We start from the raw sequence: 13100 nt of genomic DNA, 5'->3' as shown, positions 1-13100 counted from the left end.
TCTAAATTTAATTAATTATGGGCTATTGGACCTAATCCGTTAATAAGTTCAATGAATTTTATTTAAAATCTTCTTAAAAAGGGACATTACTTTTGTAACATCCGCGAACCGAAATTTCGGTTTAGAGATTGCATTGGTCGATGCATAACCGATTTAGTGTGGACAAGTTTAAGTTAAACGCTGCGTTTTGGGTTAGGAAAAACCCTTAAACTCGAGTTTTGTCTCATTCGGTGAGTTTGGCCGTTTTTGAGAGAAAAGAAAAGAGAGAAAAGGTTCTTGAGTGTTCTTGAGGATTTTGAGTGATTTGAGGCTGTTCCTGTAGAGATCTGTAGCTGAGATCGTTGTAGGAGCTTCCTTGGAGCGTTGTTTTGCTTGTTTAAGGTTCAGAACCTTCTTGGCAAAGGTAAGTGCATGACCATGGCTTATCTAAGCTGGAGATTTCTCTGATCTGCTTGTTTTTGTGTTGTTTGGCTTGATAGAATGTTATTTGGGACGTTAGGAAGCTTTTTTTGTGGCTTGGGATCGAGTTTTGTGGTTGTAGGAACGAAGATCCGGCGAAAAGCTTCGGGGGAAAACGATGCTCGGCATGTGCATCGGTCGATGCAAGTGCGAGGACGGCGCGCAAAACCTAGGGTTTTCGTGCTATGTCGAGCATGCGTCGGTCGATGCAATGGGAGCATCGGTCGATGCATATCATGCGTCGGTCGACGCAACCCCAACTGGTGTCGGTCGATGCATGCTTGGTGTCGGTCGACGCAGAGTTCTGGTTTGTTGATTGTTGATTGTTAGTTGATGGTTAGAGATGTTTCTATTGCTTGTGTGTATAGCCCACTAGATGGGAGGATTGCCTTACTGAGTGTTTATTAAATACTCATGCATTGCAATTTGTGTTTGTGGTGCAGGTAAAGGCAAAGTGTGATCGTGGAATCAAGACAATGAAGAGGAGGATGTTCTAGGGATTCGATTGGATGTTGCTTGGTTTGCTAGGTTGCTAGAGTTGAGTCGTAGAATGTTATTTAGAATTGCTGGTTCTCTGGTTATGTTGATTGGAATTATTACTGGTTATTATTTATTGATTATTGGATATTTATAGGTATTGTTATTTCCGCTGTTTGGTGTGTTCGTGGTTAGGTGTCTAGTGGGTATGAAACCACTAGTTATAAAGTATTTATTTATTATTTATTATTTAAACAAAAATACGTGTAGGGTCGTTTCCACTTTGGTCGAGACTCCTGAGTTCGATCATGAATAGATGGATACATTGGATAGTCAAATAATATTTTGACTAACATTTTACAATTTTTTTAAAATTTATACAATTTTAATTCCATCCAAAAAAATACATTCATTTAACAACAAGGAAACATGGTGTTTTTTTTTGTGTGTTTAAAGGAAACAATTTTATTTATTTATATTTAATTAACCTAAGATTACAACTTCACAATTTTGTGTATCACTTACAATAAGTGATTACTATTACTAATGGAAAATAAAATCAAACGTTTCCTTACATAGTCCTAATCTTTTCCCTTTCTGAGTCAGCGCGTGGACGAGGTCCATGCATGAATCAGCAACACCACCAGTAACGAAATACCAAAACTACCCTTTATAATTACTCGAATTCCCCGTTTCTACCACCCACTTTGGTGTACACACTTTTTCGTCTCTTGGTGAAAACAGCATTAATAGCTGTGTTCAACACATTTTAAATTTATTATTCCTTACTTTAAATTAAATCGCTAATTTAAGGTAACAAAATCTCTTCACATTTGTTACCATTTAATATGGATTTTGTACCAAAACTTCGTGTTTCTTGATGATATATTTCAGAGATTTTGCGTTAATGGTAACTGAAAAAAAAAAAAAAAAAAAAAAAAGAGGAGAGTTAACATTTTTTTTTTTTAAAAAGATCTCATCAGTGATACTGATTTTGTATTGAAAAGGGTAAGAATTCCTTATGGATTTGATTCTCAATTTAATTTTCTCCACAGATCTTTTCCATTAAAAAAACCGAATACTTTGATTCTCCAAATAAATCTATATTCACTCAGTGCCGTTTTTTTTTGGCTCCGTCGCATATTTCCAGATTCCGGCGACGGCAGGATTAGATTGTGCTCATATATCAAACGATGTCCGGAGAATCTCCTTTAAGACATCCCAGAATCAGCCACGTGTCAAACTCCGGCAGCGATTTCGGAAGCAAGGAAGATTACACCAGTTACATCGTCCAGGTCCCTCCGACGCCGGACAACAACCCGGCGTCTCTTTCAATCGTTCTCTGTGACATCGATCCAAATCCGGTGACGGTTCCGACCGCTCCTGGAGACACCGATTCCGGTTCATCTTGCAAAGACGACGAACCGGATCAAACCGATCTGAGAAACAGTGAAGAAGAAGAAGGCGATACCTTGCTTTACAAGCTATCTCATCCTTTAACTCGTATCGTCAAAATCTCTCCGATCATCATCGCTCTTTATCGGTAATAATAATATACAAATCTCTGACGTGTCAGTTACAAACACTTTGATGTCACACTTTTCAGGATGTGTTGTGATTTTGTTTTTGTATTTTTTATTATTATTACAGGACTCTAATAGTTGTTCGAGTTGTATCTCTTGGTCTGTTTCTCACCTGGAGAATCAGAAACCCAAACAACAAAGCAATATGGTTATGGTTACTCTCTGTAATCTGCGAAATCTGGTTTGCTTTCTCTTGGTTACTCGACCAAATCCCTAAGTTGTTCCCTGTGAACCACGGAACCGATATCGAAGCCTTAAAGGAGACATTCGAACCGTCATCAGACCCCGATAAACCGACCGAGAAATCGGATCTTCCGGGTATTGATGTGTTTGTCTCAACGGCTGATGTAGAGAAAGAGCCTCCATTGGTCACAGCCAACACAATCCTCTCCATTTTATCCGTTGATTATCCTGTTCAGAAACTCTCTTGTTATCTCTCAGATGATGGAGGATCGCTTCTTACCTTTGAAGCAATGGCTGAAGCGGCTAGCTTTGCGAAAACATGGGTGCCGTTTTGCAGGAAACATAACATCGAGCCGAGGAATCCGGAGAGTTACTTTGGTTTGAAGAGGGATCCTTATAAGGGAATGGTGAGGCATGATTTTGTTAGAGATCGACGGTATGTGAAACGAGGTTACGAGGAGTTTAAGGTTCGGGTTAATGCGCTGTCTCATTCCATTAGAAGGAGATCGGATGCGTTTAATAGCAAAGAAGAGATGAAAGCTTTAGAGAAATGGAAGCATTGGAAGATTAGAGTTGAAGAGGACCAATTCAAGGAGCCAAGGCCTGCTTTAGTAGCTCCTAAAGCTACTTGGATGAGCGATGGAACTCACTGGCCAGGTACTTGGGCGGTCCCATGTCCGCACCATTCCAGAGGTGATCACGCTAGTGTCATACAGGTAAAGAAAACGCATGGTTTGAGATCTGCTTGATATATAGCGTATGAGTTTTGACTCATTGAGAATGGTGATTTTTGTTTTGCTTGTAGGTGTTACTTGATCCTCCTGGAGACAAACCAGTTATGGGGAGAGGTGGTGAAGGGCGCACACTTGATTTTGAAGGGATAGACATTCGTTTACCGATGCTTGTTTACGTGAGCCGCGAGAAACGACCTGGCTATGACCATAACAAGAAGGCAGGAGCTATGAATGCTTTGGTACGAGCCTCGGCTATAATGTCTAATGGACCGTTCATCTTGAACTTGGACTGTGACCATTATGTCTACAACTCTAAAGCATTTAGAAATGGGATCTGTTTCATGATGGACGGTGATGGTGACCGCGTTTGCTATGTTCAGTTTCCGCAGAGGTTTGAAGGAATCGATCCTTCTGACCGCTATGCTAACAACAATACTGTCTTCTTTGACATTAATCTGCGGGCTCTCGATGGGATCCAAGGTCCAATGTACGTCGGAACAGGATGCCTCTTCCGTCGAACCGCGCTTTACGGTTTCAACCCGCCTGATGTTTTTGTGGCGTACGAAGAACCATCTGGTTGTTTCGACTGCTGTTTCCCGCGGATCAAGAAACGTAGGCCCGCAACCGTAGCTTCTGAACCAGAGCGCTACATTGACGTCGAGGACGAAGATCGGGTTGATATCAGTTTGATTCCAAAGCAGTTCGGTAGCTCGAGTATGCTAGTGAGTTCAGTTAAGGTCGCGGAGTTTCAAGGTAGGCCTCTAGCTTCGATTCACTCGAGCAGACGCGGACGTCCTCCTGGTTCTTTAACCGGAAGTCGTGAACCGCTTGATGTTGCGATGGTAAACGAGGCGGTTAACGTGATCTCTTGCTGGTACGAGGACAAAACAGAATGGGGAATCAATGTCGGATGGATCTACGGATCAGTAACCGAAGATGTCGTGACCGGTTTTCGAATGCACGAAAAAGGATGGAGATCATTCTATTGTGTAACGGAGCCAGACGCATTCCGCGGGACGGCGCCTATAAACCTAACTGACCGGCTCCACCAGGTTCTCCGTTGGGCCACTGGTTCAGTCGAGATCTTCTTCTCCCGAAACAACGCTATCTTCGCGGGTCGGAAACTCAAATTCCTCCAGAGAATATCTTACCTCAACGTTGGAATATACCCATTCACAAGCATTTTCATCTTAACCTATTGCTTCCTCCCGCCGTTATCTCTCTTCTCTGGTCACTTCGTTGTTGAAACACTAACCGGATCATTCCTCGTTTACCTTTTGATAATCACATTGTCTCTCTGTGGATTAGCTGTTCTTGAAGTCAAGTGGTCAGGTATCTCTTTAGAAGAGTGGTGGAGAAACGAACAGTTCTGGTTAATAGGCGGCACTAGCGCACATTTAGTTGCGGTGCTTCAAGGTATACTCAAAGTCATAGCCGGAATCGAAATCTCATTCACCTTGACTTCAAAATCTTCAACAGGAGGAGATGACGAAGAGGATGATTTCGCTGATCTTTATCTCTTTAAATGGACTTCTCTGATGATTCTCCCGCTGACTATCATAATCTTGAACATCGTAGCGATACTTTTCGCGGTTTGTAGGACTGTTTTCAGTGAGAAACCACAGTGGAGTAATCTTCTTGGTGGGACTTTCTTTGCTGCTTGGGTGTTGCTTCATATGTATCCGTTTGCGAAAGGTTTGATGGGAAGAGGAGGAAGAACACCGACAATTGTGTATGTTTGGTCAGGACTTATCGCTATTTGCTTGTCTCTTCTCTATATTACTATCAAGAATTCGGACATTGATGGAGGATGGTTTCTGGTGACTTAGATACATCCCCATAGATAGGAGAATGTAAATATATGTTATACTGCTGCAGGTTGGGAACTGATAACAGAGTGGTGATATAAGCAACATAGTAGCATACATTTTATTTTTTAAACAGATCATTCCATCTTGGTTTCTTTTATTTTGTTTTCTGATGGTTTAATCCGTTAAGATTGTCTTGGTTGGTTTTATATGTTTTGTGCGATTGTTATAAACCAAACTAGATTTTAACCCGCGGTACACTGTAAACCAATTTTTGTTATTTTTTATTGTTTTTATATCTACGAGGTTCAGTTTTTCCTACTCCCTGGGACCACGTACATATTTCGATTTCACTAGAACAAGAAAGCAAATACAACCTATTCGCAAACGCGTAAATCAGACACAACCCTCTTAATTCACCGCTTCGTTCTATAACATAAAATCTTAAGGATAAATCTCTACCCTTAACTAACACCGAGCCTAGATTCAAACCAATATAACCTAACCTTTGGCTAAACTCCCCCTGAGCCTAGGACTCAGACCCACCGTGATGTCGCGGGGAAGTATTATAGAAAAAAATATTTTAAATTTAAAATTTAAAAATATACATTATGAAATTATTTGAATGTAATAGAATAGTTTGAATACATAAACTGTTACTATAAACACAATCATCAAAATGAAAACTTATAACAAAAAATATTATGTAGAATAAACGTAACTTTGCAAAACATATTGTTTAAAGTATTATAAATATAAGATTTTTTTATGAAGAATTATGGTAAAGAGCTACAACTAAAAAAAATCATTATGACGAAGTGATCCTTACTGAGTATATTGAACTAATGGTTATAATGAGTAATGTAATTTTCTATTAAATAACTATAATTAAAAATATATTTAATAATGAGTGAAATAGTATCAATAGAAAATTAAAATTAAAATACCAACTCTTATGAACAAAATAAAATAAATTTTTAATATTAAAATAGTTTTTAACGAAAAGTGATGATAAATAGACACAACTGTAAATTCTATATTAAGTTTTATTAAATTTCTATATTACTATAATCATTTCTAAAATTTTAGTTAGATTATAGAATAAAATTGAATATTAGATATTAATATTCAAATTATTTAGATTTAATATAAAATGAAAAATTTGTTTCAACAACAATGATTTGTTAGTTATTGATGAAGAGACAAACATATAAAGAGTTCAAAATATATGATTATTTAAATAGACACACCTATTAGAACGAAAAGTTGTGATGAAAAAATATGTACAAAATATTGTGAAAAGACACAACTCTACAATGAACAAATACAACTATTTGAATTTAAAAAAAACAAATAAAAACATTTTTTTTACGAAAAGGTACTACGAAAAATTGCAACTGTTGTGTGTGCACTTTATTATACCTACAAACTCATATAAACTGCTTTTAAATAGAATACATCTTTATTACCATATTCAAAAGTCAAATCCAAAAGCTTGTTATATAATCCATTTAACTCTTCGAAAAAGACTCTAGGTATAAAATTAACTAAAAGTTGTAAATTAAATTCATCATTCCAAAAATCTTTTGTTAAATCAAGAATTGGAGGAATCTCTTTACTTTTAAAAGAATGAATGCTAGAGAATAATTTAGAGAGCTGTAAAAACCGTTGAGATTGAAATTTTATATTATTTGGTATCATGGCAAAAAAAATGAAAACAGTTCAAACAGACAAATATATATAGATTTCAAAAGATACGAATATTCGAATAGACACAACTCTACAATGAACAGTTGCAACTTTACAAAAAAACCGTTACAATGAACAATCGCAACTTTGTGTAAAACACACAATTTAAATTTTCTACAGATTTTTTTGGAAAATTATCCAAAAAGTACGATTGAAAAAACACAACTTTGGTGGCATATATTCAGATTGCTATTATATATAGGTATTTTCATTAATTTTTTATATAAGATTTACTAAAAGTTGTAAATTAGATTTCATCATTCCAAAAATCTTTTGTTAAATCAAGAATTGGAGGAATTTCTTACTTTTAAAAGAAAAAATGCTAGAGAATAATCTAGAGATCTGAAAAAACCGTTGTGATTGAAATTTTATATTATTTTGTGTCATGGCAAAAAAATAAAAACAGTTCAAACAGACAAATATATAGATTTCAAAAGATATGAATATTCGAATAGACACAACTCTACAATGAGCAGTTGCAACTTTACAAAAAAACCGTTACAATGAACAATCACAACTTTTTGTTAAACACATAATTTAAATTTTCTACATATTTTTGGGAAGATTATCCAAAAGGTATGATTGAAAAACACAACCTTTGGTGGCATTTATTCAGATTGTTACCATATTAAAAAGTCAAATCTAAAAACTCACTATGTAATCCAACTAACTCTTGAAAAAACACTCTAGGTATTGTCATTAAACTTTTATATTTAAAATTAACTAAAAGATGTAAATTAGATTCATCATTCCAAATTTTTTTTTGTTATATCAAGAATTAGAAGAATGTCTTGACCTTTAAAAGAATGAATGCTAGAAAATAATTTAGAAAAATATATAAACCATTGAGATTGAAATTTTAGTTGATTTTGTGTCATGGCAAAAAAAATAAAAACAGTTCAAACAAACATATATATATAGATTTCAAAAGATACGAATGTTCCAACCAACACAACTTTACAGTGAACAGTTGTAACTTTTCATAAATAACCGTTTCAATGATCCATCACGACTTTTCAGAAAATATCCAAAAGGTACGATTGAAAAAACACAACTGTTGGTTGCATTTCTTCGGATTGTTATTATTATATAGATTAAAAATGAAATTTTATGAACCCAAATATATAACGGTAGTAATTTTGTAGTTAGAGTTTATGTAAACCGGGTTTTAAAATATTATTTATTTGTTTGCGTTTATGTGTTAAATGTATTATTGCTATATAATTTAATTTTATATGTTTTATTCAAACTTACTGTAAACAATTTTAGACACTTGTTTGCATCATAAACAACAATGCCTAATCATATTTTTCCTGTTTAAAAATAAAGTATATGTATATATAACTTTATGTTTTACTTTCACAACATAAGTTTTTTTTTGTATATAAGCTGAAAAAAAAAGTTTTTTTTGTATATTAACATTTGGTCTGCTGAGGCCCATTACGAAAAAACAGTCAATATCATCAAATTTAATTGATGGGTTAAAATGTCGTGGTCCAGTTCCTTACAAAGTACTAATATAGTTTTTCTTTTTTTGTCGGATTGTTTTTTTTTTGTTCTCTCCTGAAACGAATAAAATCCTTACAGTATCTGATTCCAACGATGTTGCTCTTTACTTGATTTCATAATCTCTGGAATTATGCCGTCGCAAAGGTATTTCCTTATCCAAAATGCCTAGTATCGTGGTTTGAAGGCTGTCGTTTTGCTATTAATGAATTTGCTGTTTACAATTATCTGTTTTACAAATTGGGGTTTGGTAATTTGGATCGGAATATTGGTGATTCCTACATGGGCAACACTCAATTCGACTGAATCGATATGGTTCTTCACCTGTTATGGTTTCCGTGTTATAGTTTATCACGAAACCTCAACTTCACGGTTAGATCCAATTATATTTGATATAAAGACAATATATTTTCATTTGAATTTTTTATTTAGGAAGGTGGGAGCGGAATATTACCTTTGTATGTTTTCACTTTGACAAATCTGAGGATGCAAAACACAATGACACCATTTGATGCAAATGAGCCCCACAAGGTACAATACCCTCTCGTCCCTATCAATCAAAATTTGATTTTAGTTCACGTTTTTTTAATAAAGGCTTAGAATTAGGCAGACAAATGTAACCTTTCGTCCCGCATCTCAAACACGAGTTTGTGCATTGACTTGTTGTTAACTTCAACTGTCTCCATATCACCAATGTTCACCACTTGACCAATCAAATCTGTAAATTTTGTACAACATAATAGAAACCATTAGAGGAAGTCAATGTTTTTTTTAACCATAGATATTTTAAGAATATAAGAGGAAATCATAAATAGTTACCAATCAACATGTTAGTGTTAAGCTGGATTCTCCTGTGTTGGCTGTATACTGGCGCCAATTATGAAGGACTTTGACCTGGATTCTCCATGCAGTCTTAGTCTTGTATGGACAATGTCTCTGAGGAAACCAAAAGAAGCCGCCATTGTTTTAGGTATGGATTTATTTAGCTTTGTTTTTTTTTACTCTATCTTGGTGAGGTTGTGTTTATATAGTTTGTAATTGGGAATTGTTATGATTGCGTAATAAAAATAAAGAATATGCGGGATTCTCTATTGTTGGGAAGATTATTTTTTTTGCTGATAGGATTGAGAATATTATGTTCAGTAATTTGCGTATGTTTATGAATAAGGTGATGTTATGGGTGCGATATCTTTGGAGACTGATATCAAAATAATAGTAATTAATCTTGATTATGATTGATTGTTGAATTTGCAGAAAATTAGGCCTGAAGTAGAAGGAAGTTAAGAGGTCTTATACTTTCTATATTTTCGGCAAAAGAAGCTGTATTATTGTTTTTTAAATTTTTGTTGATTTTAATTATAATGGCATGATTGTAAATAGTTCTGAACTTGAAGCCTTCTTTGCTAAAATTGCTGTGAAAATGTTAATATAGATTTTAAATTTGCTTGTTCATGGTCAGAAAGCCCAACCGGGAAGGAGGTTAATTGGGGATATATTTAAATTTTTTTTGGAGAAAAAAATGGAAGTGTCGTTTCTTTATTTTGAATGTATGTTTTGTTTTAAATTTACGTTTAGTTTTAATTTTAAATGTACGATTTATTTTTTAGGCTCCATTATGTATAAATGATATATAGGGGATATTTATCAACGGCCAAGATATTTTTGAGTGAGGGTGAATTTCTGAGGTGGTGTAAGTATGATTTTTAATTTTTTTTCTTTTAAAATTTCTAAATGTTGAGGATAAGCTTGAATAGCTTGAGATAGAAGTTATCCTAATCTCACCAAGTCATGGTTTCCAAAAGAGATTAGGATTATAACAAGTTAGGAGTTATCTAATTGTTATTTTAAATAAAGATTATTAAAGGGTCTCTATATATAAGGAGTTGTTGGGATGTAACAACACTTGTGAGATTAGAGAGATTGAGAGTGCTTTAGTTTTGAGAAGTTTCTAAGGCAATAAACGAGAGTTATTCGTTAATCTTTTGTGCTTGATTCAATATTCTTTGTGCTTAATTCAATATTTGGTATCAGAGCATCATTGAATTTTAAGCATAAGTTTTTTTTTGTTTTCCTCTTTACAAGAGATTCGTCACTAGAGCAAAACATCTGTTTGCGACTAGCTAAATCTGTTTCGATCAAGAGACAAGGGAGATATCGTTGCTATGACATCCGCACCAAAGGAGACCGGTACTCCGACTCTTCAGTGTCCGATGCTCACCACCACCAACTATACGGTGTGGGCAATGAAGATGACAATAGTGAGACAATTGAAACAGAGGAGGTAGCAGACGCTGACAAGATTGATCTAGCCAAAGCTCTTCTGTTCCAATCTATCCCGGAAACACTAACCTTGCAAGTTGGTAACCTAGTTACTGCTAAGGAGGTCTGGGAGGCAATCAAGTCACGTTTTGTTGGAGCAGAAAGAGTCAAGGAGGCAAGACTACAAACTCTTATGTCGGAGTTCGAGAGGATGAGGATGAAAGCTACAGACACAATCGATGATTTTGTGGGTAAATTATCAGAACTAACATCAAAGTCAGGAGCGTTAGGCATGAGTATTGAGGAGCCTAAGATGGTCAAGAAGTTTCTGAACAGCTTGCCAAGGAAAAAGTATATCCACATTATTGCAGCTCTGGAGCAGGTTCTTGATCTTAACAAGACTAGCTTTGTGGATATAGTCGGTAGGCTTAAGACATACGAGGAAAGAATTCGTGATGAGGAAGATCGGGAAGAGGATCAAACAAAGCTTATGTATGCATATAACTACCAAGAAGACTATGATCAAGGACGAGGTAGGGGTGCAAGAGGTGGATGCTTAACAGGACGAGGAAGAGGGCGAGGTCGTGGCAACTATCAGAACAAAGATAAGTCGGTGATTATGTGCTATCGCTGTGATAAACATGGCCACTATGCCTCAAATTGTCCGGACAGGTTACTTAAGCTACAAGAGATTCAAGGCTCAACTGATTCAGAGACTCAAGAAGCTGAAAACTTACTAATGCATGAGGTGGTGTTACTCAATGAGAAGAAGGTCAAGCCACAAAACTATGAGGCAAAAAAAGTTGGAGACAATGTGTGGTACCTCGACAACAGAGCCAGTAATCATATGACCGGCAACCATAGTTTCTTTACCAAGATCGATGAAACTGTCACGGGAAAGGTAAGATTTGGTGACGACTCGCGAGTTAACATCAAAGGGAGAGGTTCAGTTCTCTTTGTCACCAAGTCGGGTGATCGAAAGATCTTGGCTCAAGTTTATTGGATACCGGACCTCAAGAGTAACATACTCAGTCTTGGACAAGCCACAGAGACAGGATGTGAAGTAAGAATGAAGGAGAACTACTTAACTTTACATGATCGTGATGGAAAGCTCCTACTGAAAGGCAAACAGGTCACATAACAGACTTTACAAATTCCATATGGAAACTGAACACCACTTGTTGCAAATCTCGGATGATACATCTACAAGGTGGCACAAGAGACTGGCTCACATCAATTTTAAAGCAATGGAGTCAATGGTGAGAAAGGAGTTAATCATTGGTATACCAAACATGAGGTTTGATAAGGAGATGTGCGCGTCATGCTTGCTTGGAAAGCAAGCGAGAAAGATGTTTCCAAGAACAACAGGGTTTCGAGCTGAGAAACCGCTTGATTTGATCCACGGAGACCTCTGTGGTCCTATTACACCTGCAACAGCAGCACAAAATAAGTATATATTTGTCCTCATCAATGATCATTCACGGTACATGTGGTCTCTGTTTTTGAAGGATAAGAGTGATGCTTTCGGTGCATTCAAAAGATTCAAAGCTCTTGTCGAGCAAGAAATTGGGACAACTATCAAGGTGTTTAGAACATATAGGGGTGAATTTGTATCTTCTGAATTCACAAACTTCTGTGAACAATCTGGGATTCAAAGACACTTGACTGCTCCCTATTCTCCTCAACAAAATGGTGTGGTGGAGAGAAGAAACAGAACCTTGCTTGAAATGACAAGAAGCATTTTAAAGCACATGAATGTTCCTAATTACCTATGGGGAGAGGCAGTGAGACATTCCACCTATTTGATCAACAGAGTTGCCACAAGATCACTCTACGACAAGACTCCATACGAGATGCTTAAAGGCAAGAAGCCAAATTTGGAGCACTTGCGGGTCTTTGGTTGTATTGGTTATGCTAAGGTGGAGTCACAACATCTAAAGAAGCTGGATGACAGAACTCATGCATTGGTACATCTTAGAACCGAACCTGGAAGTAAATCATATCGTTTGTTGAATCCTTCAACAAGAAGAATAACAGTGAGCCACAATGTAATATTTGACGAAACCAAGAGGTGGAATTGGAGTGAATCACAGGAAGAGACAGAGGCTCCAGGGTCCTTCACTGTAAGCTTTGGAAACTTTGGCAACAATGGCCTACGAGAAGACATTGCAGACTGCGAACAAGTTCCTAATGTTGAGGATGGATTTGAGGTGCTAGAAGAGACTCAAGAACAAGTGTCGGAATCAGTTCAACCTATGTTAAGAAGATCAACTCGACCTAGTGTGAAGCCGAGTTATTTGAATGACTATGTCCTTCTAGCAGAGGAAGAGGGAGAACGACTC

The 13100-nt window shown here is 36.3% G+C and overlaps 2 protein-coding genes and 1 long non-coding RNA gene across 6 annotated transcripts; all 3 read left to right on the top strand.

The window, feature by feature from the left end:
* Positions 1-1440: 1440 nt before the first annotated feature.
* LOC104741813 (putative cellulose synthase-like protein D6) lies at positions 1441-5565 on the top strand. The gene is made up of 4 exons (XM_010462732.2): positions 1441-1944; positions 2087-2479; positions 2587-3418; positions 3508-5565. The coding sequence occupies exons 2-4, from the start codon at positions 2130-2132 to the stop codon at positions 5263-5265; spliced, it is 2940 nt and encodes a 979-aa protein (XP_010461034.2). The 5' UTR covers positions 1441-1944; positions 2087-2129; the 3' UTR covers positions 5266-5565.
* A 2916-nt stretch (positions 5566-8481) lies between these two features.
* Positions 8482-9939, top strand: LOC104741812 (uncharacterized). 4 transcript variants are annotated; one of them, XR_015580407.1, is made up of 4 exons: positions 8482-8646; positions 8847-9030; positions 9411-9469; positions 9754-9939. It is a non-coding gene; the product is annotated as an uncharacterized LOC104741812 (long non-coding RNA). The 4 variants fall into 4 exon arrangements; XR_760379.2 differs by having other exon boundaries at positions 8485-8646; positions 8932-9030; XR_760380.2 differs by having other exon boundaries at positions 8509-8646; positions 8932-9030; positions 9334-9469.
* Positions 9940-10122: 183 nt separating this feature from the next.
* Positions 10123-11899, top strand: LOC147928290 (uncharacterized). The gene is made up of 2 exons (XM_087486084.1): positions 10123-10184; positions 10582-11899. The coding sequence occupies exons 1-2, from the start codon at positions 10123-10125 to the stop codon at positions 11897-11899; spliced, it is 1380 nt and encodes a 459-aa protein (XP_087342210.1).
* The last annotated feature ends 1201 nt before the right edge of the window (positions 11900-13100 follow it).

The sequence above is a fragment of the Camelina sativa genome, chromosome 14 (genome assembly GCF_030686135.1).
Source record: "Camelina sativa cultivar CO46 ecotype springtype chromosome 14, ASM3068613v1".
NCBI lineage: Eukaryota > Viridiplantae > Streptophyta > Magnoliopsida > Brassicales > Brassicaceae > Camelina > Camelina sativa.
This window is presented reverse-complemented; position numbering and strand designations above follow the sequence as displayed.

Coding starts and splice junctions, on each gene's coding strand:
- LOC104741813 (XM_010462732.2), top strand. CDS start 2,130: ATGTCCGGAGAATCTCCTTTAAGACATCCCAGAATCAGCCACGTGTCA. Junction 2,480..2,586: donor ATCATCATCGCTCTTTATCG/GTAATAATAATA, acceptor TTATTATTACAG/GACTCTAATAGTTGTTCGAG. Junction 3,419..3,507: donor ATCACGCTAGTGTCATACAG/GTAAAGAAAACG, acceptor TTTTGCTTGTAG/GTGTTACTTGATCCTCCTGG.
- LOC147928290 (XM_087486084.1), top strand. CDS start 10,123: ATGATATATAGGGGATATTTATCAACGGCCAAGATATTTTTGAGTGAG. Junction 10,185..10,581: donor AGTGAGGGTGAATTTCTGAG/GTGGTGTAAGTA, acceptor CCTCTTTACAAG/AGATTCGTCACTAGAGCAAA.